General features: G+C 62.0%; 1 protein-coding gene across 1 annotated transcript in view; it reads left to right on the forward strand.

The window, feature by feature from the left end:
- The window catches only part of CELSR2 (cadherin EGF LAG seven-pass G-type receptor 2), a 68,461-nt gene extending 41,941 nt beyond the window's left edge, over positions 1–26,520 (forward strand). The window contains exons 11-34 of the mRNA XM_075064716.1: positions 46–220; positions 619–760; positions 1,828–1,948; positions 2,669–2,852; positions 5,061–5,162; positions 5,332–5,426; positions 6,646–6,855; positions 7,676–7,859; positions 8,978–9,121; positions 9,726–9,909; positions 10,576–10,743; positions 10,874–11,000; positions 11,264–11,464; positions 11,775–11,949; positions 13,037–13,149; positions 19,736–19,815; positions 21,000–21,126; positions 21,531–21,653; positions 21,892–22,022; positions 22,160–22,248; positions 22,515–22,685; positions 23,215–23,436; positions 24,553–24,799; positions 26,026–26,520. Coding sequence (XP_074920817.1) covers positions 46–220; positions 619–760; positions 1,828–1,948; positions 2,669–2,852; positions 5,061–5,162; positions 5,332–5,426; positions 6,646–6,855; positions 7,676–7,859; positions 8,978–9,121; positions 9,726–9,909; positions 10,576–10,743; positions 10,874–11,000; positions 11,264–11,464; positions 11,775–11,949; positions 13,037–13,149; positions 19,736–19,815; positions 21,000–21,126; positions 21,531–21,653; positions 21,892–22,022; positions 22,160–22,248; positions 22,515–22,685; positions 23,215–23,436; positions 24,553–24,799; positions 26,026–26,167 — 3,657 coding nt within the window. The 3' untranslated portion in view covers positions 26,168–26,520. The remainder of the gene's footprint in view (positions 1–45; positions 221–618; positions 761–1,827; positions 1,949–2,668; positions 2,853–5,060; positions 5,163–5,331; positions 5,427–6,645; positions 6,856–7,675; positions 7,860–8,977; positions 9,122–9,725; positions 9,910–10,575; positions 10,744–10,873; positions 11,001–11,263; positions 11,465–11,774; positions 11,950–13,036; positions 13,150–19,735; positions 19,816–20,999; positions 21,127–21,530; positions 21,654–21,891; positions 22,023–22,159; positions 22,249–22,514; positions 22,686–23,214; positions 23,437–24,552; positions 24,800–26,025) is intronic.
- The last annotated feature ends 1,011 nt before the right edge of the window (positions 26,521–27,531 follow it).

Consider the following 27,531-nt stretch of genomic DNA (forward strand, 5'->3'; position numbering starts at 1 on the left):
GCGGGGCCAATGCCAGGCTCACCGGGGCCCCTTGTGCCCTGGCAGGGGGTACGCGTCGGTGAGACAGCGGCCAGTGCTGTGGCCCTGAACATGAACCAGGCAGAGCAGGTGAACGTGGAGCGTGGCTGCAGTGTCCCTGACCCCTGTGACTCCAGCCCCTGCCCGGCCAACAGTTACTGCAATGATGACTGGGACAGCTTCTCCTGCAGTTGTGACCCAGGTGAGGGGCCAGGATCTGGGTGGGTGGGTGCAGGGGGGTCATGCGCTGCCTGGCAATCTCTGTGCACAGGATCGGCTCTGCCCCATGTCCAGCTTCAGGGTTATTTGCTGCCCCCAGTACAGCCCCCAGGAGCCCCTTGGGATCAGCGGGGCACATCTCAGCCAGGCTAGGGAGCTGTGGGGAGCTCAGGCCAGCAGCTCTGGGACTGATCACATGCGAGGGCACCCCAAGGCTGGCCAGCCCCCTGGAGAACAGCTGGGGACAAGGCCGCCCTGACTCTGGTGCCGCACGCTCGGAGCATCACTCATCCTCAGCTAGCAGAGGCGGGCGGCCGTGGGAGCCCCGGCCTGGGGCATTGGGACACTGAACCCCCAGGCGTTCCTTCCTTCCTGCCTCAGGTTATTATGGAGACAGCTGTGCCCACGTGTGTGCCCTCAATCCCTGTGAGCACCAGGCCACGTGCACTCACAAGCCCAGCGCCCCGCACGGCTACACCTGCGAGTGTCCCCCCACCTACTTCGGCCCCTACTGCGAAAACAAGTGAGATGCCGGGACGTATGTGTGTGTGTAGGGGGCAGGGGAGTGTCTGCAGTGCAGGTGTGCCCTGTGTGGGCATAGTACTGGGTGTGCAGTGTGGGAGTGTAGGCAGTGAGTGTGCATGCAGTGCAGGTGTGTGCTTTGTGTAAGGTGACTAGATGTCCTGATTTTATAGGGACAGTCCTGATATTTGGGGCTTTGTCTTATATAGGTGCCTATTACCCCCCACCTCCTGTCTCGATTTTTCATACTTGCTGTCTGGTCACCCTAACTCTGTGGGTGTTCTGTGCAGCTGTATGCAGTGTGTATGTGTGTGAGAGAGCACCATGTGGATGTACACTATATGTGTATATGCACATGTGTGCAGTGCAGAGGTATGGAGTGAATGTGTGAGTGTGCATGCCCCATGCAGGTGTATTCAGTGAATATATGTGTGCAGTGTAAGTGTACACTCATGATGTGTGTACAGGCATATGCAGTGTGTGTGCCATACAGGTGTACTCAGTGAGTGTGTGTTTGCACTGCACATGTATGCTGTGTGTGCACATAGTAGAGATTTATGCAGTATGTGTGTGTGCATGGCATGTGGGTGTACTCAGTGATTGTGTGTGTGTGTGTGTATAGTGCAGGTGTACGCAGTGTGTCTGTGTGCAGTGCAGGTGTACACAGCAGGTGTGCATGCAGTCCAGGTTACGCAGTGATTGTGTATGTGTGTGCATGTGCACAGTGAGTGTGTGTGTGCAGTGCAGGTGTGTGCTGGGTATGTGTGCAGTGCAGATGTAGGCAGTGAGTGTGTGTGTGCAGTGTAGGTGTACACTGGGTGTGCGTTGGGGGTGCGTGCTAGGCAGGGCCAGACAGTGTGTGCCTGGTGTCTGGTAGCATGTGGGGGGCATTGTGTGTGCTGTGCGTATGCAGTGAGCGTGCTAGGCGTGTGTGGGAGCAGTGCCCAGAGTTTTTTGGGGGGGGAGGTGCAGCCCACACGGGTGAGTGCCGGGTGCCCAGTGAGGGTGTAGGGGGGGCAGCGTGTGCAGTGTGGGTGCAGGTAACGAAGCTGGGGCTGGTCTGTGCAGGATCGACCAGCCATGCCCGCGGGGGTGGTGGGGGCACCCCATGTGCGGCCCCTGCAACTGTGACGTCAGCAAAGGCTTCGACCCCGACTGCAACAAAACAAGCGGGGAGTGTCGCTGCAGGGTGAGTGAGGGCGATACCACTGCAGGAGGACTGGGGGGGTGCCTGGGTCAGCTGGGGGGAGAGACCATTGCTGGGCGGTGCCAGGGACCCAGAGCTTAGCTCCAGGGCTTTCGGCTCCTTCTGCCCCTCCCATCAGCCCCCTGCTGCAGTCTGGCTGTGCTGCCCATCCCCTGCCCCCCTGCTCGGCTCTGGGCCCTATGTCCCAACCCCACGCCGGGTTCCCAGAAGGGCTCCAGCAGGGACCTGGAGCTGAGCAGCACTGGGACAAGGGGTTCCCATGAGGCAGTTTGAGGGCCCAGGTGGATTGTGAGGTTTTTTGCCCTCTGCAGCCTTGGATGTGGGCAGGTGGGGCTGGGCTGCTGGGCTCTGGTGGTACCTGCCCCATGGAATGGCTCTGCCCATGGCCTTGGGCTGGCAGTGGGACATGGTCGGTGGCAGTGCCTGCTGGCTGCATGGGGGTCCATGCATGAGCACACTTTGGCCTGTCTCAGCGAATCAGCCCCCCTCTCCCATGGCACTAGCTAGGTCCTGCCAGCAGGCTTAGCTGGTTGGGTGAGCGTTGTACTCTCCCTCCACCAAGAGGAACCCCATGGGGTGGGGAGCAGTGGGTGGCTCTGGCCCTGCAGCGGCCTGTGGGCTGCCTGATCGATAGTTGGAGTTTGTCTGCCAAGGGCTGCCAGCTGCTCTCTGGGGCTAACATCCTGTGTTCTGCCCCCCCAGGAGAATCACTACCGCCCGCTGGCCAGCGACTCCTGCCTGCTGTGCGACTGCTACCCCACGGGCTCCCTGGCGCGGCTCTGTGACCCTGAGACAGGGCAGTGCCAGTGCAAGCCAGGCGTCATCGGGCGACGCTGCGACCGCTGTGATAACCCCTTTGCTGAGGTCACCACCAATGGCTGCGAAGGTTGGCCAAGCCCCCATGGCACGGCAGGGACCAGCCGCCAGGGCACAATGGGTGCAGCCCCGAGGGCATAGGAGGACGTGGTCCCCAGGGCATGGCAGGGACCAGCCCCCAGGGCATAGCGGGATCTGATCCACAGGGCATGGCTGGGACTGGCCCCCTGGGCAGGGCACAGTGGGTGCAGCCCCCAGGGCATAGGAGGACATGGTCCCCAGGGCATGGCAGGGCCCAGCCCCCAGGGCACAATGGGTGCAGCCCCGAGGGCATAGGAGGACGCAGTCCCCAGGGCACAGCAGGGACCGGCCACCAGGGCACAATGGGTGCAGCCCCGAGGGCACAGCGGGATGCGGTCCCCAGGGCATTAGGAGCACACGCGGCCCAGGGCAGGGCATGGACTTGGCACCCAGGGCGAGGTGAGGCCAGCCCCCAGGGCACAGCGGGATGCGGTCCCAGGGCATAGCGAGGACACGGGCCCCAGGGCAGCGGCACGGACCGCCCCATGGGCGAGTGTGGACCTGTCCCCAGGGCATAGCGGCACAGCCCTGAGGAGAGGTGGCGGGACACAACCCAGCAGCATGAGGCGGGACGCGGTCCCCAAGCCGGCAGGGCCCACACTCAGGATGCCAGGGGGGGCATGGCCAGGACACAGGATTGCAACTGGGGGCATGTGGGGGGCACGCGCCCCCAGCAGGAAATAAGGAGATTGCTGTGAGGTGGAGTCTAGTGGATAGTCTTGCCCTGCCCTGGGTGAGTGGTGGAGCTGTCAGTATCAGCAGGCTGACAGACGCTGAGCCCCTGAACGTGTGGACCCTTCTGCCCCTCCCACGTTGGCGAAGGGAGTGTTGGACGAAGGGAAGCGGGCTCGAACCTCCCTGTGGAGGAGGGAGCCACACGGGCCTCGTCCTGATTCTCACGGGTCCTGTCCTTCGGGTCCACGTCCACGTCTGGGGTCGGTCCTGTGGAGTGGACTTAAATGTAGGCACGGCAGAAGTTCAGTGGGGCCCTGCCTTGGCGCAGGTGGGCACGCGAACCACAGTGCACTAGGCTCTGGCCTTTGGGCAGGCGGCAACACACAAGTCAGAGGAGGGGCTCTTGGCCCTTTGGGGCAGGGCGAGCAACACACAGTCAGGGGGCTCTGGGCCTTTGGGGCAGGGCGAGCAACAAACAAATAGTAGCTGTGGGGGCGAAGGGGGATACTGGCCACCCGGCTACGGTGGAGGGGGAACGCAGGGCCCACCCACTCCTCTGCCGTTAGCCCAGGGCCTAGTAGCCGGCCGTCGCCGCTTAGTGGCAAGTCAGGGGGCTCCAGCCCGAAACACACTGACAGAGTGATTACGGGGGATCCTAGCCGAACACTCACTGACACGCGCGGTCAGTGGGGATCCTGACCGACACACACGGTCACTCGGGCATCGGGCCTTTCTGCAGTTGACTGTGGTCAGCCGCCCCCGGGCTTACTTTCCATTCCCCTTCGTCCTACTGGTCCGACCGGGTCGTGTGTCGCCGTCATGGGCCCTCCCAGTCTGCCCCGTCAAGTAGGGGTAGATCCGGTAGTACCTCTGGGTAGCTGGGCCAGGTCTGGTCCGGAGGCTCCTCCAGGCCGTAGTTGGGGCTGGGAAGCGGTGGTAGTGCCCACAGCTCAGGGTCGTGGTTGCAGCGGGTCGGTTCCAGCAAGGCCTGGTCCCGGTCTCGGAGCTCGGCAGCCTCCCAGCGACGAGGGTCGTCCGGCACGTCTGCTCTCGCTGGCTGCTGAGCTCCATCTGAAGGCCGGCGCCCGGCTTTTATACTTCCGGGTCGCCGCCTGACCCTTTGAGGGGCGGGGCTTCTGCCCGGAAGTTCCGCCCTGGGGGAAGATGGACGGGGCTCAACCCTCCCAGTGGAGGAGGGGAGCCACACCGCCTCGCTACAGGGTGCCTGGGCCACCGGCTGCCAAGGTCTCCCAGCCAGGGTGTGGCCCACGGCCCTGGGTAATGTCTCATCCCCCCAGACTCCCCATGGACCCCGCTGCCTGCCCACCCCCCGGCAGGCCCTTGTCCAGGCAAGGTCTGTGATAGCAGCCCCCCAACTCGGGGCTGTCCTGTGGCCCATGTGCCCCCCAACCAGGGCTCCCCTGAACACACTGCGTTAAGCTGGCCCCTGGACCTGCCCAGCTGGGGGCACCTGCCTGGATACCCCTGGGCTGTCGCTCTGATTCGCCTCTTTGCTGTGCAGTGAACTACGACAGCTGCCCCCGTGCAATCGAAGCCAACATCTGGTGGCCCCGCACCCGCTTTGGGCTTCCCGCTGCGTCGCCCTGCCCCCGAGGATCTTTCGGTAACTATGTGCTGCTTTGATGGGAGACAATGCTCGATGTGCTCTCATGACACGGCTGCAGCGCGCTGCCCTGTGCCCGCCTGCCCAGGACCCGGAGGCGTGGGACGGTGCCAACTCGCTGGCGGCAGGGCCTGGGCGGTCCGCAGTGACCCCTGCTCTCTTCCCGCAGGCACCGCCGTGCGACACTGTGACGAACACAAGGGCTGGCTGGCTCCCAACCTCTTCAACTGCACCTCGCTGCCCTTCGCCCAGCTCCGGAGCCTGGTAAGTGGCATCTGCCCAGCACCCTCAGAGCCGGAGAGCCCAGACCCAGCCCTGCCAGGGCCCCTGGGCAGCTCCCAGCACCCTGGCTGTGACTCCAGGGGGCCTCAGCATGCACTGCTCCACCTGGAGAGGTGAGGCCTGGGGTGTGGTGCAGCAGTGCATGCTGGGGGTGGTGCACCCTGTATGGGCAGCCCCAGATGTCATTGCCACAGGAGCTGGCCTCCCAGCACCAGGCGCTTTGGATGAGGTCGTGTTGTGCTCTGAGCGAGCCTCAGCGCAGGGACCATCGGTGCTGCCAGGCTCCCCTTACCGTCCCCCACACTTCATCCTGGCCACCTAGTTCTGTCCCCAGTCCCCCTCAGGCTTCACCTCTCCCAGGCTGGGAGTGCTGGGGGCTCCCCTCCCCGTCCAGGCCAGCAGTGTCTTCAGGGGTTTTCACCCCCCTCTGCCTCTGCCCAGGACAAGTGTGCAGGGGGCCGAGGAGTTGCCCTGTCACTCACTGTGGGGAAGGTCCTTACCTGCTGGGCTGTTTAGCTCCCTGTGTGCAAGGGTATCAGGCCTTCCTGCAGCAGCTCTGACTGGCTGCCCTTCCCCAGGAGACAGGGCAGTGGGCAAGGCAGCCAATTTCCCACAATTTGACCAGTCCCATCCTTTAGAGAGGGCATCATGAGAGCTAGGCTCCAAAGGCAGTGGGACCTCAGCCATGAGCCCTCTCCCCAGCCCAGGCTGCATTCGGTCTGGGACTCCCCTGCCTTCCTGGTGCCCGGCCCTGAGCCCCCCAGGCCACGTTCGGTCTGAGGCCCCTCATGCCCCTGTGTCCCCCCAGGTACCTAGTGCTGAAGCTCCCAGGCTGCAGTCAGCCTCGGTCTCTCTGCCTCCCCAGTGCCCCAGCCTTGAGCCCCCAGGCCGTATTCAGTCTGAGGCCGCCTGCCTCCCCAGGGCCCCAGCCCTGAGGCCCCAGGCTGTATTCAGTCTGAGGTCCCCCCCCCGCCTCCCCAGTGCCCCAGCCCTGAGCCCCCAGGCTGTATGCAGTCTGAGGCTCCTCCTGCCTCCCCAATGCCCCAGCCCTGAGCCCCCAGGCCGTATTCAGTCTGAGGGCCCCCCCACAACCTCCCCAGTGCCCGGCCCTGAGCCTCTCAGGCCATGTTTGGTCTGAGGCCCCTCATGGCCCTGTACCGCTTCCGGTGCCCAGCACTGATGACTGCCTTGCCTGGCGCAGGCGGAGCGGCTGCTGCGGAACGAGTCGCTTCTGGACCCAGGGCTGGTGCAGTGGGCGGCCCTGCAGCTGCACAATGCCACCCAGCACACAACCAGCTACTTCGGCAGTGATGTGCGGGTGGCGTACCAGCTCTGCACCCGCCTCCTGCAGCACGAGAGCCACCAACAGGGCTTTGGCCTGGCCGCCACACAGGACGTCCACTTCACCGAGGTGCTAGCGGGTCGGGAAAGCAGCTGGGGTGGCGCAGGGAAGCCCTGCTGGGCAGGCACAGGGGTGGGGGCTTCAGATGGCATTGCCTAGAGAGGGAGGGACCTTGGCTCCTGGGCAGGGGGGGCTTGTTGTGATCAGAGGACGCTCCCCTGCTGGGGTCACACATGTGCCCCATGGGGCAAGCTGGAGACTGACCCTGTGCAAAGCAGCTGGCACGGGAATCTGGGAAAGAATCTGAGCACTGCCAGGCCTGTCCGGGCTGCCCCTGAGTATGGGCACAGGGTAGCTGGGTGGCTCGATGACGCCTTACAGGACACAGGCCGGGCATGGCTGGTGGCATGTGCATGGGCAGGGGCTGATGGGAAGGATGTAGGGCCCCAGTGTCGCTTGGTGCAGGCTGCCCAGGGGATTCCTGGGGCTCTTGTGGCCTGGGGCAGGTGATTCTCCCTCACACCCACAAGCAAAACGCCTGGCAGGGGAGATGGGGCAGGCAGAACCCACAGGGTTGGGTGGGTCCTACAGGGTTGGGCGGGTCCCCCAGGGGCAAGCAAGTCCTACAGGTCGAGCAGGTCCCCAGACACCCTGACCCCACGGTGCTGGGCGCCAGCATCAGAGCCATGGGGCTGGATCCCCAGATGGCCCCACTGAGACCCGAACCGCGACCTTGGCTCAACCCCAGAGGGATGGGACCCAGGCGCTCAGTCACCATGGTGACGAGCCTGCCGCAGTGCCTAGCTAGGCCTGTGCTCTGGACGCTGACCCGGGGGTGCCCCGTGTGTCGGCTCAGCAGGGCCCCGTGCTCATGGTGCCCCCCTGGCAGAACCTGCTGCGGGTGGGCAGTGCCCTGCTGGATCCCAGCAACAAGCGCCACTGGGAGCTGATCCAGCAGACGGAAGGCGGGACGGCCTGGCTGCTGAAGCGCTACGAGGATTACGCTAGCACCCTGGGCCAGAACCTGCGCCAGACCTACCTGAGCCCCTTCACCCTCGTCACACCCAATATCGGTGAGGGCGTGGTCGCTGCGTGGGGGCTTGGCCGCTGCACGGGGGAGCTGTCTCTGAGTGGGCAAATGTCCTGGGCCTGGGGGCTGCAAATGTCCTGGGCCTGGGGGTTCGCTGCAGAGGGCCAGCCAGCTCCTGACATGGCCGGTGACGGCAGGAGCTGAAGGGGCCAGGGAGACCGGTGGGGGGCTGAGGAGTGTGGGGCCGGGTGGAGGCCGGGTGGGGGGCTGAGGAGCATGGGGCTGGGCAGAGGCCGGGTGAGGGGCTGAGGAGTGTGGGGCTGGGCGGAGGCCGGGTTGTGGGGCTGAGGAGCGTGGAGCTGGGCTGGCCGACTCCACTGCACCCTGCGCTGTCCCTAGCTGCTGCTGCCCGGTCGTGGGGCAGGACGAGGACATGGATCTGACCAGCCCCATCTGCAGGCATGGCACTGCCCGTAGGGGGTGCACCTATCTCTGGTGGGGTGGGGGTGTTATCCTGGGACTCCCCCCTCCCTGGCTGCTCAGGGATGGGCAGAAGCAGCTGGGGCTCAGCTTTCTTGGGGCTCCCTGGCCCTGGCAGAGTGCCCTGGGCTCAGGGTGGGGACATGGCCCCGCAGACCAACCAGCTGTCGAAGCACTACGCCCTGGGGGGCCTGTCCGGCCCCAGAACCAGGCCCCTGCAGCAGGCGGCTCATGGGCTCCGGCGGGGCAAGGGGCTCTCTGAGCACCTCCCCTGGCTTGTGCGTCATGGCGCGGCTGGCACTGGCTCCACAGGGGGTGCAGGCTGCTGTGCCTAGGAGCCGGAAGGGGAGCCCTAGTGTGTGAGGGAGCCCAGCCTTATCCCCCGCAGGGCCTGCTCCTGAGCAGCCCCAGTCTGGGGAAGGTGGGCACTTGGCGCCCCCATGGCTGGACCTGGGAGTCTCCAGGGCTCCCAGAATCATGGCCATATGTTGGCTTGGCTGCCCAGCCTGGGAGGCCTGCATGTGGTGCAGGTGGTTGGCAGCAGGCAGTGGCTGGGGTCTGGGTCCAGGCAGCGGATGGGCCGAGCTGGGAGCCAGAATGGGCAGGAGGGTGGGGTGAGCTTGATGGAGGCCGGCTGTGCCCTCGGCAGGCCCAGCCCCTCATGGGGGGTCTCTCTGCCAGTCATCTCCATAGTGCGGCTGGACAAGGGGAACTTCGCTGGCGCCAAGCTGCCCCACTACGAGGCACTGCGGGGCGAGAAGCCCACGGACCTGGAAACCACCATCATCCTCCCCGAAACGGTCTTCCGGGCGCCTGAGGGCAAAGGTCAGTCAGAGGCAGTGCCCCACCGGGAGTGCCAGCAGGGGGTGGAGCTGGGCAGCACCTGTGGGGAGCCGAGGATTGAGGGAGAACTGGAGGGGGAGCCCTGGGCTGGAATTGACGGGGCAGCAGGTCGGGAGTGAGGGGCACCGGCAGAGCTGTGGGGAGCCCAGGGCTGGGATTGAGGGGGCAGCAGGTCGGGAGTGAGGGGCAGCAGCAGGGCTGGGGGGAACCCAGGGCTGGGATTGAAGGGGTAGTAGATCGGGAGTGAGGGGCACCAGCAGAGCTGTGGGGAGACCAGGGCTGGGATTGAGGAGACGGCAGGTTGGGAGTGAGAGGCACCGGCAGAGCTGTGGGGAGACCAGGGCTAGGATTGAGGAGGCAGGAGGTTGGGAGTGAGGGGCACCGGCAGAGCTGGGGGGAGCCTAGGGCTGGGCTGTAATCCTAGAGCCGCTGCAGCCCTGGGGGAACATGGCACAGCCTGGCGCTCTCTGCGAGCACTGGCCTGTAATGCAGGGAGTGCGGTGGGACTGGTCCTTGCCTGGGTCTGTGCTACCCTCGCAGGAGCAAGGTCTGGCCCAGCTCTCACCTACCCTGATTCTCCCTCCAGACCCCCCTATGGGCAGTGCCAAGCAGCCGCCCAGCTCTGCAGAGGAGGAGGAGCTGTCGCTGGTGACTCGGCACAAGAGGCATCCAGACCTGAGTGAGGGCCAGGCCGTGGCGAGCGTGATTATCTACCGCACGCTGGCAGGGCTGCTGCCGGAGCATTACGATACGGACAAGCGGAGCCTGCGGTACCCACAGTGCTGGGGAAAGGATCCCGGGGTGGGGCGGGTGCTGGGGTGAGGAGCCCGGGGCAGGTGATGGGGAGAGGAGCTGGGAGGTGCACGGTACAAGAGTGGGGGGCGCTGGGGAGAGGAGCCGTGGGGACGTTGGGGAGATGATGGTGTGAAATCAGGCAGTGAGAGGCAGTGAAGGCCCCTGTTTATCCTCAGCCAACATGCCATGGCCCTCCCCTGCGGGGTTCCCAGGGGAGCTTGGTCTCCCTGGCCCTCCTGGGAACTGGGCTGGGAACTGGGCTGGAACCTCCTCTGGCAGGTAGCTGGGGGGGCAGGTAGGTGTGGCACAGGAGTGCAGGCGGGGCAGGTAGTTGTGGGGGGCAGAGGCACAGGGGGCACAGGCGGGGGCAGGTAGCTGGAGGGAAGAGAAGCACAAGGGACGCAGGCAGGGGCAGGTAGCTGTGGGGGGCAGAGGCATGGGGCACAGGCGGGGGCAGGTAGTGGGAGGAGCAAAGACACGGGGTGCAGGCAGCTGTAGGGGGGCAGAGGCACAGGGGACACAGACGGGGGGGCAGGTAGCTGTGCGGGGGCAGGTTGCTGGGGGGCGGAGCACACAGGTCCTGGGGCCATGGCGAGGGGGGTGCATGGTGTTGGGTCCCACGGCCCTGGCTGTTCCCACAGGGTCCCCAAACGGCCCGTCATCAACACGCCAGTGGTGACCATCAGCGTGCATGCCGAGGAGCAGCGGGGGCCGCAGGCGCTGGAGAAGCCTGTTACCGTGCAGTTCCGGCTGCTGGAGACAGAGGAGCGCTCCAAGCCCATCTGCGTCTTTTGGAACCACTCCATGCTGTGAGTACCCCCAGCCGAGCCTAGCACCCCCAGCCCGCCCCCTGTGAGGGGGGGCTCTGGGGGATCCCGGTGAGGGGACAGGGCCTGCGAGCCCAGACCCCCACCCAACTCCAGCTCTCCTGCTCCCCAGGCCTGGCGGGGCAGGCGGCTGGTCGGCCAGGGGCTGCGAGCTGGTCTTCAGGAACCAGAGCCATGTCAGTTGCCAGTGCAGCCACATGACCAGCTTTGCAGTGCTGATGGACATCTCCAGGAGAGAGGTGAGCAGGCAGGGCCCCACCACAGGGGGTGGAGCCATGGGCGGGGTCACAGTGTTAAAGGTGACGGGGGGAGGAGCCCATCCTCCAGGCAGACAATGTCAAGGGTGAGAGGTGGAGGAGTCCCATCCCCAAGGAGATGGAGCCATGGGCAGGCTCCATGTGAGAGAGGGTGGGGCTATGGTGATCTCTGAGCCCTGAGCTGGTTGGGGGTCGGGTCCTGTGGTGCCTGGCTGCTGCCCAACGAGCCCCCCTTTGCCCCCCAGAATGGGGAGATCTTGCCGCTGCAGACCATCACCTACGCCTCCGTGGCTGTGACGCTGGGCAGCCTCCTGCTCACCTTCCTGGTGCTGGCCGGCCTGCGGGCCCTGCACACCAACCAGCACAGCATCCGCAAGAACACTGCCGCTGCCCTCTTCCTCGCCGAACTCGTCTTCCTGCTGGGCATCAACCAGGCCGACATCCCCGTGAGCCTGTGGGCAGGGTGTGGGGGGGCTGGGCCAGCCTGGGTCCCTCCAGCAGCACGACTGGCACAGGGGTGGGCGCTGAGTGGCCTCGTGACTCTTGTGCAGGCGGCAGTTGGGCCCTGGGCCTCCGCATGGAGCCCTGGTGGCTCTGGCTGAGCCCAGGCATGGAGGCCCTGCAGTGTGCAGTCTCCCAGCGGGGGGCAGCAGGGCGCCCCAGAGCCTGTGGGGCACACGCTAACTGGGGTGTCCTGGGGCCTTTCCACGGGTGTGCTGGCTCCCCCCACTCCCTAACGCCCGGCTCTCTCCGCAGTTTGCCTGCACCGTGATTGCCATCCTGCTGCACTTCTTCTACATGTGCAGCTTTGCCTGGCTCCTGCTGGAGGCACTGCACCTCTACCGCATGCTGAGCGAGGTGCGGGACATCAACCACAGCCCCATGCGCTTCTACTACATGGTGGGCTGGGGTGTGCCAGCCTTCATCACAGGTGAGCCCGGCGCTGCCCCGCCTCCCTGCTGGGGCTATGTCTGCTCCCACCCAGTCTCCGCTGTCAGCAGCTGGGCAAGGCAGGGAGGGGAGTGCTCTCGGCAGGCTGGGAGGAGCAGGGCACCCTCACCCCCCATGCTGGCTGGGAGTTCTGTACTGAGCCCTCACCAACCAGTTATCTAGTGTGGATGCCTCTGGAGTTACGGACAGTCCCCTGGGGCATTCCCCTCTGTCTTGCCACCCCAGTGAGCCGGCCTTTGTGGTAGCTGGTCCCTCACCACAGATCACAGCAAGGTTCAGGTCACTCCCAGTCCCAAAGGACCAATCACTTCCCTCTGCTCTGCTGCACCTTAGATCTCACCCCAAGGACAAGGCTTGCAGCCAATCCTCTAACAAACTATCTACAGAGTTATTAGCTAGGAAAAGGTTACAAGGGTTACTGTCGAGGGTACAGCAGGAAACAGATACACAAACGAGTTCCAATCTGAAGTTTCAAAAGGTAATAGAGCCTTCTATGAGAAGCCAGCTGTATGTGTCCTTTAGGGCTAACCCAGGCCAAGCAGCTGGGCAGCTCTTGCTTATGCCTAGAAACACTTGGCCTCCCAGCATCCAAGCAGCACAAAGATCCCAAGTTTCTTTTGTTTGGGGGTTTGATCCCCCTCCTGCCATGTGCTCTGAGCTGCAAATCCGCTTGCCTGACTCCTCTTCACAGGCACGAGGGAGAACAGATGTCTTTTGTCCTCTCGCTGACGGTACGTAGGGACGTTCCAGTGGCAGGTCCGCTATCCATGGACCTCTCCCAAGGGGCAGGGCATCACCTCTTCTTTGGAGCCCAGCCCTTCACATTAGCTAACATCTCTCCGGGCTGCTGGGTCCCACTGGCACACAGGCTCACAATCCAACCCCTTAGATGTCATCTTGCGATCAGGGATATGGATGTTCTGGGTGAGACTGACGCCGGCAGCCACTCCCAAGCACTCAGTAAAGACTGATTGCATCCTTCCTAGTCTGAGGGCTCGTGGATTGCTGGCTCCTCAGTACCATGCCAGGATGGGATGTGATGAGCCATGTGGCTCCTCTCTTGACAGGGCTGGCTGTGGGGCTGGACCCCGAGGGCTACGGGAACCCCGATTTCTGTTGGCTCTCCATCTATGACACACTGGTCTGGAGCTTCGCTGGGCCCATCGCCTTCGCCGTCTCAGTGCGTATGGGGGCAGTGGGGGTCTCGGAGGCTAGTGCATGGGGCTGGGGAGACACAGGGAGGATCAAAGGGCAGCAAGACCAACAGCAGCTTGGTCTGGCCCGACACCCACCCAAGGCCCCCTGCAGTGGTATTTCCCCTCAACTGGCCCGGGCACCCTCCCAGTCCCCCTGCAGTGGTATCTCCCCCTAGCTGACCCAGACACCCCCCCAGTCTCCCTAGAGTGGTATCTCCCCCCAGCTGAGCCAGGCACCCCCCCTATCCCCCTGCAGTGGTATCTCCCCCCAGCTGAGCCAGGTACCCCCCCAATCCCCCTGCAGTGGTATGCCCCCCCATACCTCCAATCCCCCTGCAGTGCTATCCTCACACACACCTCCCCAACCTGCAGTGCTATCTCTCCCCAGGCCCCCTGCAGTAGTATCTCCCCTCAGCTGGCCCAGGCACCCCGCCAGCCCCCCTGCAGTGGTATCTCCCCCCAGCTCACCCAGGCACCCCTGCAGTGGTTTTGCCCTCACTCACCCTGCAGTGACACTCCCCGCTTGTTTTGTTGCAGTCGGGGTCAAAGCCTTTGCTGACATCACAGTTGCAGGGGCCGCACATGGGGTGCCCCCAGGGCCGGTGCAACCCACTAGGCGACTGCTAGGCCGCTAGCATTTGGGGGGCGGCATTTCGGGTCCTTCAGCAGCGACCACGGCGGCCGGATCTTCGGCCACCCTGGTCGTCGTCGGCATTTAGGTGGAGAGACCTGGGGTAGGGGGGCACGGGGAAGGACACCTGCAGCAAGTAAGGAGGGGGAGGGTGGCACACAGGCAGGGGCGGCTCCAGGCATCAGCATGCCAAGCACGTGCTTGGAGCGGCAAGCCACTGGGGGCGCTCTGCCAGTCGCCGCGAGGGCAGCAGGCAGGCTTCGGTGGACCTCCCGCAGGCCTCCGCAGGCAAGCTGGCCGAAGGCAGCCTGCCTGCCATGCTTGGGGTGGCAAAATGCCTAGAGCCGCCCCTGCATGCAGGGGAACAGCTCCCCACCCCAGCTCACCTCTGCTCTGCCTTCTCCCCTGAGCACGCCACTACGCTCTGCTTCTCTCCCTCCCAGGCTTGCGGCGCCAAACAGCTGATTGGTGCCGCAAGCCTGGGAGGCGGGAGAAGTGGAGCAGCGATGGCATGCTTGGGGAGGAGGCGGAGCAGAGGTGAGCTGGGGCGGGGAGCTGCCACACGGCTCCCCGGGCCGGGGGGAGCTGCCGTAGGGGGAGGTGCCTCAGGGCGGAGTGGGGGAGCTGCCGCGGGTGGACAGTGATGGCGCGTCGCAGAGATGTACACGAGGCTCTCTAAAGAGAGAGGCGCGAAGAAATATCCAGCAACTTTAATCAATAAGTTTTTTAAAGAAGATCTACCATGCTGAAGGTATCAGGAATTCCAAAGTGCTAGCAAAGTGGCGTGTAGCATACATGCCATCGCTTTTCTCACAATGTCACACCCAGATTCTGTAATGCACAGGATAATAATGTGAAAGGCTAAGTTACACTAGTGTCCCACTTGCCGCAACAGTCTTCAATCACACTGAATACAGCAACCGCGGGCAGATCATTCACAGCACTTTCAAGTTTACACGAGACTATTATATAGCCAACAAAAATCTTACTTAGTTCCCATGGGCTGCAATAAAAGTAGAAACCTAAATCAATGCAGCTCATGAAGCATAGAAACTGTTGTCTGTCTCATCCCACCTCGTTAGCCTTTGTGGCACAGTTTACCCACGCGTATGGAGAAACAGTGGAAGCTCGCTCTGTTAGAATCAGGATTTGATAACATTTTGGTAACAGAGTGAATTGTATAAGAAGCCTAAGTCATGATTATCACTACAATAATAATTTTCTCTGCTGTCTAAGTAGCACTCTAATTGATTACTCTCTTCATTATAGTAGTATGGCAAAAACTCATTTCTTCATTGTGTGTGTTTGTTGTGTTGTGTTCTATGTATTTTTCCACTTGCATCATCGCGATGAAGTGGGTTTAGGCCATGAAAGCTTATCTAATAAATTTGTTATCTTTAAGGTGCCAAAGTACTCCTGTTCATTTCATTGTTGGTTATGATCAGTTCTATCAGATGTGAACATTACATGTTTTACATGTGATCAATGGGAGCTGCCTGTTCAGAGACAGAGCAGGTGAATCCTCTTGAGAAGACCACAGAGATACCTCTGTATTAATTTATCACCACTCTCGTGTCTCCTCTATTTGTTTGAGTATCTGTGGTATTGGGTTCTTATAGACTCTATAGGACTTGATGTCATCGGCTAGTAGTTCCTAAGTTCTCAGAAATCTAGCAAGGCTTAATCACTTGCCTGGTTGTACAACGACAGTTAAAGCTAAGTCCACTGTGGTAGTGCTACAATGACATCACTGGAGAAAAATATAACATCAATGTTCTGACCAACGTTGTGGAGCCTGCGTCACATGCCATTGTGAGATTTTGGATAGGAACCTTGAATAAGTGAACTTTGAAATGGTAAAGACCTTCATTTTTCTGTGATTGGACACCGTGTTCACACTTTCATGATCGCGGGAGAGAGAGGGAGTAATTCAGATACTGTCAGAGTCAAAAGCTCGTGGGTAGAGCTACCTGACCAGTTCTCATTATATGGGTGAGGAGATTGCTGGCAAGCAAGCTTTACTCGGTGTAGGTAAACATATGCTGTTATCTTTTGTTATTATTATCCTCTCCTGTTGTGTATTATTTATGATGATAAAAAAAAATAACTTGGTTTTTGGAATATTATCTTGCACTACATTTTACAGTCTGGTCACATGGCTCCAGATGGGATATTCTTAAGCTAAGGGCCAAAACCATTATTGGACTTTTTCTAAGACATGATTTGTAAGAGGGGGTGCTGTGTCTTCATCAGTCTAATAAATTGGGGGATATCTTCATGATTCTGCTCAAAGCAGCAAGGGTGTATGGCCTCACTTTTTGAAAATGGGTCATTGAGAGGCAGAGAGGCAGGATACATGTGTTCATTCCCTGACTCCTTGTTTCAGTTTATTATTTATTCGGTATCAGTGAAGAACAGCAAACAGAAGCTTCTCACTCCTATCTTGTTGCCTTCACTACAAAGTTTTGAGATCCTGCGTTATAAATATGGCTATTTAATACATCCAAAGTGACTTCCATTTCTTTCAACTGTGTATATATTTTGTTTTAATAATTTTAGTTTCTTGTGTCTGCCTATTCTAAAAGATGTGAACAGGAATTCATACAAAAATTAAAATAATAAATACAAACCAACCAACGGCTCTTTAGGAAAAGTGAAAGGCTATTTGAAATATTATATCTTACAAGTTACAAGGATGACTCAATCTCTCCTGCAAAGAATGTTTTATTAAACAGAAATAACGTGAAAACCTAATCTCCCGTTTCAGTAAAAATGTCTTGTACTTCCATTGTTGAAATATTCTTTTTTACATGTCTCAGTTGTTCAATTTTTGCTTCTATCTATTGGTATTCAGATTTATGCTTCCTAGATAATTCAGATTATATGTCATTTTTCCTTTTGTGCTAAATACCAAGATCAATGTTTATTGAGGCTAGAACATTACTATTATATTTGTTTATTACAAACCTAATGTTTAACACTATTTCACTTAGCATTCTATTATGAGAAGGTATTCAGTGCTGGAAGAGTCACAGAGTTGAAGGCGAGAAGAGTCTGCTCTCATGAATGTGTGCCTAACATTCTAAAAATATTTTAGAAAAAGTAAGTGATCCAACATGCTTAGTTACACGAACACATCCATGGTCCAACTATTTTTCACCATTTCTATCTGTGCCACATTCTAGGAGTGAAAGAAAGGAAGAGTTGAAATGATTGTGCATGCATACCAAGCTTCCCGGGCAGGATTTCGAGCTAATCAAATTTTCTACTTCTCCTTCATTATTGACAATACTTTAGGCAGATTCAATGGAAGTGAAAACAATTTGAAATCAAGACTATTTAACATCCTGCTAGCAAGTCTGTTTTGACAATATCAGCTTACTAGCACTCGACTTTTTTTCATGTGTTTTAACGCTCAGTAGTACAGGACGACTTAGTAAACAAGTCAAGTCATGTTAGACACATGTAATTGTTAGCAAAGCTAACTGCAGTGTGTTTATATAATACCGATATGGTAAACTATGTAAGTATTTGTTAACAACAAAAATCATTATAGCTCCATCTCATTTCCACATTTTGAAAATTTTCTCCGACTACTGCTAACTGTTCATATAGCACTGAAGTATCGATTAGCCCATTTAATATTAGGTATACATCAAGGAGAACCTGTTAATTCACCTGAGAATCTGTTAGTGACTGATAGATGTTATATCAGGAAGAACTGTACGCGGAAATGTTAAACTCAGATTTAACACAGCTGTGTTGTTTGTTTTTGCAAAACGTTGCCCCTACACACGAAGGCTGCGAGCTAGGCGGCGATTCTGTGGCTGCTCATCTAATGAACACTGGTCTGGAGCTCGCTGGGCCATCGCCTTCGCCGTCTCAGTGCGTATGGGGGCAGTGGGGTCTCGGAGGCTCAGGTGCATGGGCTGGGGAACACAGGGGGATCAAAGGGCAGCAAGACCAACAGCAGCTTTTGGTCTGGCCCGCCACCCACACCAAGGCCCCTGCAGTGGTATTTCCCCTCAACTGGCCCGGGCACCCTACCATCCCCTCAGTGGTAATCTCCCCTAGCTGACGCAGACACCCCAGTCTCCTAAATGAGTGGTATCTCCCCAGCTGAGGCCAGGCACCCCCCTAATCCCCTGCAGTGGTATCTCCCCAGCTGAGCCAGGTACCCCCAATCCCCCTGCAGTGGTATGCCCCATACCTCCAATCCCCCTGCAGTGCTATCCTCACACACACCTCCCCAACGCTGCATGCTTCTCTCCCCAGGCCCTGACAGTATGTATCTCCCTCAGCTGGCCCAGGCACCCGCCGCCCCTCCTGCAGTGGTATCTCCCCAGCTCACCCAGGCACCCTGCAAGTGGTTTTGCCCTCCACTCACTGCAGTGACACTCCCCGCTTTTTTGTTGGCAGTCGGGGTCAAAGAGACCTTTGCTGACACTCAACAGTTGCAGGGGCCGCACATGGGGTGCCCCCCAGTGCCGTGCAACCCACTAGGCGATTGCTAGGCCGCTAGCATTTGGGGGGGCATTTCGGGTTCCTGCGCAGCGACCACGGCGGCCGATCTTCGGCCCCCTGGTCGTCGTTCGGCATTTTAGGTGGAGAGACCTGGGTAGGGGGGCCACGGGGATAGGACACCTTCAGCAAGTAAGGAGGGGAAGGGGCACACAGGCAGGGGCGGCTCCAGGCATCAGCCAATGCCAAGCACGTGCTTGGAGCGGCAGAGCCACTGGGGGCGCTCTGCCAGTCCGCGCGAGGGCAGCAGCAGGCTTCGGTGGACCTCCCGCAGGCCTCCGAGGCCAAGCTGGCGAAGGCAGCCTGCCTGCCATGCCTTGGGGTGGGCAAAATGCCTAGAGCCGCTCTGATGCAGGGGACAAGCTTCCCACCGGTCGCCCCAGCTCACCTTCTGGCTCTGCCTCTCCCCTGAAAGCACGCCCTACGCTCTGCTTTTCCCTCCCAGGCTTGCGCGCCAAACAGGCTGATTGGTGCCGCAAGCCTGGGAGAGCGGGAGAATGGAGGCGCGATGGCATGTTGGGAGGAGGCGGAGCAGAGGTGAGCTGGGCGGGAGCTGCCCATACGCTCCCCGGGCGGGGGGAGCTGCCGGTATGGGGAGGTGCCTCAGGGCGAGTGGGGGAGCCTGCCGCGGGGGGGGGGGGGCACGCTCAGGGCAGAGGGCTGCCACAGGGCTCAGGGTGGGAGGTGCAAGGTGGAAGTTTCACTTAGGGCGCGAAACATCATTGCACTTGCCCTGGGTGCCCCCACCACCCCTGCGGGCACAGCTGGTCGATCCTGCACAGAACAGCCCCAGCTTCATTACCTGCACCCACACTTCACGTGCTGCCCCCCCCCACGCCCTCACTGGGCACTTGGCACTCACCCATGTGGGCTGCACCTCCCACCCCACACACACTCACTCTTGTTGTGGTGGGGGACTAGGAGTCAGGACTCCTGGATTCTATCCCTGCTCGGGGGGGGTGTCTAGTGGTTAGAGCAGGGTGGTTGGGAGCCAGGACTCCAAGTTTCTCTTCCCAGGCCTGCCACTAACTTTCTGTTTGACCTAGGACAGGCCCCTTTGCTGCTCAGTGCCTCAGTTTCCCCGCTGAGGTCCCCTGCTGGGGAGAGCCATGAGGGGCGAGGGAAAGGCCCGGGCCATGCAGATCTGCTGCTCTCCCTCCCACTGGCCTCCAGACTCCTCCTGTCATGCGGGGCCAGGAAGGGAACCCCCCTACCATGGATTCCTTGTAAGTGTCCCAGCCCAGCCAGACCAGGGCTCTGACCTGGGGGCTGCTTCCCGTGGCTCATACCGGCACAGCCGCATCCCCCCTTCTGCCTTGGGCTCTGCACTATGGCCACTTGGGCAGACTGTGGGGAGGGGCGGGTGGGGAGGCCCAGGCCCTGCCTCAAGCTTCTGACGCACCTTCTCCCCCCTGTAGACGAGCGTCTTCCTCCATGTCCTGGCCACCAAAGTCACCTGCCTGGCCCAGGAGCGGGGCTTCGAGAAGAGGGGCCCAGTGTGAGTCTTCCCCCTCCCCCCGCCTCCCTAGTGCCTGGCACACTGTGGCAGAGCTGGGCAGCCTTGGCTGGTGGGGCAGCACGGAAAGTGCTGACTGAGGGCCGCTCCCAGGGGGAGGGAACCTGGGAGGTGTTTATTGTGGGGGGAAGCTCTGCTGGGGGAACAGCCCCTACCCCCTCAGTGTGTGCTGCAGGGGTGGGTGTGGGGTGTTGTGTGGGGAAGGGGGCTGTATTGTGCAGTGGGGTCTGTAGGCAGCAGTTCGGAGGGGAGGGTTGGTGTGGGGGTGGGCAGGGAAAGGGTCGGTGCAGGCGGGGTTGGTGTGGGCGGGGGAGTGGTTGGCATGGGTGAGGTTGCTGGGGGAGTGGGGGAGGGGGTGGCATGGGCAGAGTCGGTGTAGGCATGGGCAGGGGAGGGGTCGGCACGGGTGGGGTTGGTGTGGGGGCAGGTGAGAGAGGAGTTGGTGTGGGGGCAGGTGAGGGAGGAGTTGGTGTGGATGGGGAAGGGGTCAGTGCGGGCGGGGTTGGTGTGGGGCAGGTGAGGGAGGAGTTGGTGTGGAATGGGGAAGGGGTCAGTGCAGGCTGGGGTGGTGACTGTGGGGCAGGTATAGAGAGAGAGTTGGCGTTGGGTGGGGGAGGGTCGGTACAGGCGGGGTTGTGGTGTGGGGCAGGTGAGGGGAAGTTGGTGTAGGGGGGAAGGAGGTTCAGTGCGGGCCGGGGTTTGGTGGGGGCAGGTGAGAGAGGAGTTGGTGTGGTGGGGAAGGGGTCAGTGCGGGCGGGTTGTGTGGGGCAGGTGAGAAGGAGTTTGGTGTGGTGGGGGAGGCGTCGGTACAGGCGGGGTTGGTTGTGGGGCAGGTGAGGGAGGATTGGTGTGGATGGGGAAGGGTTCAGTGCGGGTGGGGTTGGTTGTGGGGGGCAGGTGAGAGAGGAGTTGGATGTGGGGGCAGGTGAGGGAGGAGTTGTCGTGATGGGTGGGGGGGGTCGGTACAGGCGGGGTGGATTGTGGGGGCAGGTGAGGGAAGAGTTGTGTGGGGTAAGGTGAGGAGAGAGTTGGTGTGGTGGGGCAGGGTCGGTACAGGCGGGTTTGGTGTGGGGGTAGGTGAGGGAGGAGTTGGTGTGGGTGGGGCAGGGGTCAGTACAGGCGGGGTTGGCATCTCTGGCCTGGCCTGACCCCTCTGCCCGGCGCAGGTCGGGGCTGCGGGCGGCATTCCTGGTGCTGCTGCTGGTTAGCGTGACATGGCTCCTGGCCCTGCTCTCCGTCAACAGCGACTCCATCCTCTTCCACTACCTCTTTGCCGGCTTCAACTGCCTCCAGGTACGGCAGGACAGGGGGCGGGGCCTTCCCCCAGGATGGGTGGGGCCTTTTCCCCAGTGGGGGCAGGGGTCTCCCCAGTTTGGCCCAGGAGCTGAGCCTGAGTAGAGATGGCCCGGAGGCCCCTGCAGCCCTGCGTGGCCCTGTTGGCCCAGAGCCGGCCTCACACCATATTGCTGAGGGGGTTGTGCTGTGACAGCTGTGGGGGATCTGGGCCTGGCGCAGAGATCCCCTCGTTGAGGAGCCCTGTGCAGGCCCCTGCCCCCAGAGCCATCATCCCCCAGCAGAAAGCATGGCAGCACATCAGGGCAGGGGGCCTGGCTCATGGACCCCCCCAGCTCCATTTGGGCCCCCCGGCCGAGCTCAGCCCTGGCAGGCTCTGACCTGCCCCTCGCGCCCTCCCTCAGGGTCCCTTCATCTTCCTCGCCTGCACCGTCTTCAGCAAGGACGTGAGGAAGGCTCTGAAATTCAGCTGCAGCAAGAAGCACAGCACAGACCCCGAGCTCACCACCAAATCCACCCTGACTGCGGTAAGTGCCAGCCCCTCACAGCTGGAGTAACTGCCTCGGCCTGGCTCTCTGTTCTGGGCGGCGTCATCTTTACCAGGGCTGGGCTGGCAGGGGCTGCGGGTCAGGGGTGAGGGGCACTGGTAGAGGTGGAGGACCCCAGGACAGACATGCTGGGGGAGGGGCAGCACGCTGAGTGGGAAGTGTCAGAGGAAGCAGTGACTCACTGTTCGCCCCCCTGTTCTCTGCCCCCCACCCCCAGGCCTACAACTGCAACAACACATATGTGGCCGGCCGGCTGTACCACATGCCCTTCGGCGCCTCCACGGGCTCCCTGTACAGCACCGTGCACTCCGGCAAGAGCCAGCACAGCTACATCCCCTTTGTGCTCAGGTACCACCCGCCCTGCCAGGGCCCCCCCACCCTGCCAGGGCTCCCCTGGGGCAGCGCTGGGCCCGGAGGGGGGCAGGCTCGAGAGCCCAGTGTGGCCGGACACTGTGTGGCTCTAGCGTCCTGGCCGTGTTTTGCAGGGAGGAGTCCGGGCTGAAGAGCTGCCAGGTGCCCAGTGGGCAGACGGACACTGGTACCCACTTCCTGGAGGCCACGGACCAGCCGAATGGTGAGGGGTGGAACAGTGCTGCCCTCTGCTGGGCGACGCAGGGCGAGTGGCTAGCAACAGTGTCCTCTGGTGGCTGCCATGCCGGGGGGGGGGCCATTGGCTCGGGGGCAGAACAGGGGAGTCTGGAGCCTGGCACCAGGATCCAACTCCCGGCTATGCCCTAGGCTGGGAGGGGCCCTGCAGGCCAGAGGCCTGCTGTGGGGAGCTGGGGGCTAGGGGCGGGGGCGCGGGCACCATGCTGAGCTCTTTATGTGACCCTGCCCCAGAGCACGACACGGACTCGGACAGCGACCTGTCCCTGGAGGACGACCAGAGCGGCTCCTACGCCTCCACCCACTCCTCAGACAGTGAGGATGAGGCGTTCCCGGGGGAGCCCAGCTGGGAGAACCTGCTGGGCCCCCCTAGTGAGAAACTGCCACCACACAGTGCCCCCAAAGGTAACGTCGGGACCTGGGGGCTGCCCGCAGGGGAGGGAGCAGCCCCCACAGAGGGTCAGCACCCAGGAGCCCCTTTCTGGGAGGGGAGGCGGGTAATCCGTGGGGCTGGGCAGCACCCTGCTCTCCTGGCTGGCACCTTTCCACACCTGCCCTGGCTGGTCTCTCGCTTGCCCCATGCCAGGCACCTGCCCTTCCCTCGCCTGCCCCATGGCAGGTGCTGCCCTCCCCTCACCTCCCCCACACTGGGTGCTGTCCTCCCCTCACCTGCCCTCCCCTCACTTGCCCCACGTTAGGTGCCTGCCCTCCCCTCGCTTGCCCCACGCTGGGTGCCTGCCTTACCCTCGCAGGGTGCTTCCCTCTCCTTGCCTACCCTCCCCTCACCTGCCCCACATTAGGTGCCTGCCCCATGCTGGGCTTCTGCCCCACGCTGGGTGCTGCCCTCCCTTCGCCTTCCCGGCGTGAGCAGGAGCAGCCCCAGAGTGGTGGGGAGCTGGCTGTGGGGTCCCCAGCTCACTGTGCTTTCCCCCAGCGGATAATTTGCTTGCCCACGGCAAGCCCTACTGGCCGGGGGAGTTTGTGACCACGGCCAGCGAGAGTGACGGGCACACTGGCCCCGAGACGCTGCGGGTGGAGCCGGTCGTGGGGCAGGTGTGGCTGGGACCCCCGGAAGAGGCACCCAGGGAAAACGGGGAGGCCCTGGACAAGAACGTGCTGGTTCCACTACCCAACCCCACTGTCCAGCCCCAAAAAGGTAAGCAGGGAACCCAACACCCCCTCATCCCAGGGTTGGGGTCCAGCACTGCACTGCAAGGCTGGCGGGAGGGTGCTGTGCGGGGCATGGATCCTCCACAGATACTACTAGGGTGACCAGATGTCCCGATTTTATAGGGACAGTCACAATTTTTGGGTCTTTTTCTTATATAGACTCCTATTACCCCCCACCCTGTCCCGATTTTTCACACTTACTGTCTGGTCACCCTAGATACTACTGAGTGGGGGTGGGACGCTCCAGGGGCTAGAGGGGCCTTAGAGCTTCCCCTATAGACATGGCAGAGCCTGGCATGGCTTCTCCATCCCTTCGCTGGGTGGCACTGGACCTGCGTGGCAGCTGGTGGTCGCAGGCTCCTGCCAGGCTGGGGCTGACCAATGCTGCAGAGAGGCAGGCGCTGTAGGTGAGGCGAGCCTGGCAAAGCTACAGGAACTGCTCTGGCCCTGCTGGCTGCAGGATGTGGGAGCCCAGACTGGATGGGCCGGCTCTGCTCCCATGGGGTGATTCCTCTGTCTGCAGCGCGGCACAGGGCGCCTGCCTGGGACAGGAACCGGGAGGGACCCCTCACCCCCGCCCTGGCTGCAAGCCCCTCCCATCTCCCCCTGCCCCACCTCACGACCCCTCCCATCTGTTCCCACCCAGCCTCACGGCCCCTCCCATCTCCCCCCGCCCCGGCCTCACAGCCCCTCCCATCTCCCTCTGCCCAGCCTCACGGCCTCTCCCATCTGACCCCTGCCCCAACCTCACGGTCCCTCCCATCTCCCCCCTGCCCCAACCTCACGGCCCCTCCCATCTGTTCCCACCCGGCCTCACGGCCTCTCCCATCTCCCCCCGCCCCGGCCTCACAGCCTCTCCCATCTGACCCCTGCCCCAGCCTCGCGGCCTCTCCCATCTGTTCCCGTCCGGCTTCATGGCCCCTCCCATCTCCCCCCACCCCGGCCTCACGGCCCCTCCCATCTCCCCCTGCCCCAGCCTCACAGCGCCTCCCATCTGTCCCCACCCCAGCTGCCTGGGCCTGCTCCACCTTCTGCCCCAGCCTCATGGCTCCCCCTCCATCTCCCTCCACCCGGCCTCACACCCTCCCAACTCCCCCCGCAGGGATCCTGAAGAAGAAGTGCCTCCCTACCATCAGCGAGAACAGCCTCCGCCCTGTACCCAGCGAGCTCTCGGCCCCCCTGCCGGGCACAGTGGCATTGCGTGGCTCTTCGACGGGCAGCGAGGGCAGCCGGGGGGGCAGGGTTCTTCCGCGCCCCCGCCAGACGCTGCAGGAGCAGCTCAACGGGGTGATGCCCATCGCCATGAGCATTAAGGCTGGCACGGTGGATGAGGACTCCTCCGGCTCCGAGTGAGTAGGTGCCCGGGACTGAGCTTGCTGCCAAGGTGCTTCCTGGAGACCCTCCGGATCCAGCAGGGCAGGGGCAGACCACTATCCTGGCCTGCCACTGACCCCTCCTGGCACCCACCTGCAGGGCAGTCAGGGCCACAGCCCTGCCTGGGATCTGGCTGTGGGGGAGGCTGTGAGAGTGCTTCCTCGGCACCCCAACCTCCCCTCCCCCACGCCCCCCCCCTCCAGCACCGCAGCAACCTCCATCACCCCAGGAGGTGATGTGCCCATTCAAACCAGCCAGGCTCCACCTCCCCAGATGGCTCCTCCCCTATCCTAGTGCCCCCATGGCTCTGCCCTCACTCTGGGCCCGGATCCTGCCCCCCCCCACCAGGGCGAGTCCCAAGTGCTGGACTGGGCTGTGGGGCCAGAGTCTCAGTTCCCCCCATCCCCAATTCCATGTGGGGTTTGGCCGCCCCCTGCGAGTCACAGGATGGGCCGAGCTGTCCCCAGCCGCTGGGAGCCTGCCGCAGCCCGAGCAGCTGGCCAGGGGCTTGGCCCTGTGCTCCAAGCTGGGAGTTTGGGGCTGCAAGGGGGCAGAGCCGATTCAGGGTGTGGGGGAAGATTCTGCCGGGGCGCTCGCCTGCTCTAACTCCTCCGCAGCCTTCTCCACTCACACTAACCCCCCCTCTCCTCTCTGTCTCCCGCCCCCAACCGCCCAGATTTCTGTTCTTTAATTTCCTCCATTAACATGCGCGCCATGTGGCTCTGCCGCCCGCCTGGCCAGCCTGCCGGGGGCCCGGCCCAGCTGCTCATGACCATACGTCTGTGTGTTTGTTTCCCCCTCCCCTTGGTCTGTGTCTGATCACTGAGCAGGAGCGACGAGACCTCCATCTGAGCGGGCCCCTGGGGCCCAGCCGACAGGGCCCCTCTGCCCCGGGGGCCAGCCACCAGCCAATGGGGCCCCCGCTGTCCCAGCCCGGGGACCAGCTGCCAGCTGAGGGGGCCCCTCCGTCCTGGGGACTAACCGCCAGCTGCCAGGGTACCTCTGCTCTGGGGCCAACCGACAGCCCCTCTGCCCCAGGAACCAGCCAATTGGGCCCTTCCATCCTCGGGACCAGCCGCCAGCCAGTAGGGACTCTCCATCCTGGGGAGCAGCTGCCAACTGATGGGGACCCTCTGCCCCGGGAATGAGCTGATGGGGCCCCTCTGCCTTGGGGACCAGACGATGGGTCCCTCCATCCCAGGGACCAGCCGACAGGGCCCCTCTGCCCTGGGACTCAGCTGCCAACAGACAAGGCCCCTCTGCCCTGGGGACTAGCCTATGGGGCCCTCTATCCTAGGGACCAGCCGCCAGCTGATGGCCCCTGTGCCCTGGGGACCAGCTGATGGGGCCCCCACCTGAAGCACAAGCTGCATTGCCCCACGCTCCTGCCAGGTGCCCCACTGGCTCGTCACCGAGGAGCGAAAGGACCCAGGGCGCCTCCTCGACCCGCCAGGGTTTTTGTACCCAGTGCAGCCCCCTGCTGGCCGGTCCTGAGCGGGGTGGGGGGCCAGGACCATGGACATACTTGAATGGCTGCACTTTGGCTCCTGGTGAACGCACTGAGCCCCACAGCTCCAGGCACGCAGCTGGCCGAACAGATGTTGCCATGCAGAGCCGCTTGCGATGGGACTGGGTGCCTGGGGCATGCCACGGGCTTGAGTGCCACTGGGCCCCTGTGCTGGTTGCCCCTATTCTGCTCCCCACCCCCCCTCCACAAGGCCTGGCTATGCCCCCCCCCCCCCCAACAGCCCTGGGGTTGGTCATTGCCACGTGGAGCTGCCTGGCAGAGGGCCAAGTGCCCCAGGCTACTGCTGGGCAGGCTGTGTACTCAGCGCTCTTGTCCAGACCCCAGGGAATCTCACTTGTGTCCTCCCCGCCCTGACTAGGTGTCGGACATGAGCGGGGGCTGGGTTGGCCCACAATGAAGCGGCCCAGGCCTGAACACTGCTGCCATGGTGATGTCGCCTGAACGTGCCTGAGTCTCCAGTGCTGGCACAGATGCTGCATGGTGTGCCCGTTCCGTGCCCAGCAGTGCTGCTATGATGCCGCTGGGGATCGGGGCAGGGTGCAGGTGGCTGAGGTGGCTTTGCAGAGCATCTGGGGCAGCTGGGTGAGGGAAGGGCTCTCCCTACCGATAGGGCCACATTGTGCACCTTGTGCAAGCCAACAGCAGCAGGCCCCAGACTCAGCAGGATGGGCCAATGGTGCCCATGGCGGGGCCAGGAAGACATCCTGGACTGCTATAGATTTAAGCCCTTAAAGCCAGCTATGCTGGCGAGGTGTTCCAAGCCCCCCATTTGCAAGCGCCAGGCTCCTTAGCCAAGGCTGATGGGGGGGCGGGAGATGAGAGCCCTGCTACTGGCGTCAGCCAGGCTGCGATTATTGGCGGGGGTGGGGGGGGGAGACGGACACAACACACGCACCGACCAGTGGGCTAACAACGCCCCCCCCCCCCGACGCTGAGTGAATGAGGGGCTCCCACGCCACTGGGCAAGGGCCCTGCCACGCCTGCCTTTCTGCCTCAATGCCTTCGTTTTCTATGCCCCCTGCCAGCACTGGCCTGGGGGCACCCACCAGGACTTTTGGAAAGTGCTTTTTGATACATGTCCCCAGCCCCTGGGCCACGGCCAGCCTGTCTCTGCTGCTGGTAGGGCGGTGCGGGGGGTAACGGGACACATGACGCCGCTGTTGACTCTGCTGTAATTGT

The sequence above is a fragment of the Chelonoidis abingdonii genome, chromosome 4 (genome assembly GCF_003597395.2).
Source record: "Chelonoidis abingdonii isolate Lonesome George chromosome 4, CheloAbing_2.0, whole genome shotgun sequence".
Taxonomy (NCBI): Eukaryota; Metazoa; Chordata; order Testudines; family Testudinidae; genus Chelonoidis; species Chelonoidis abingdonii.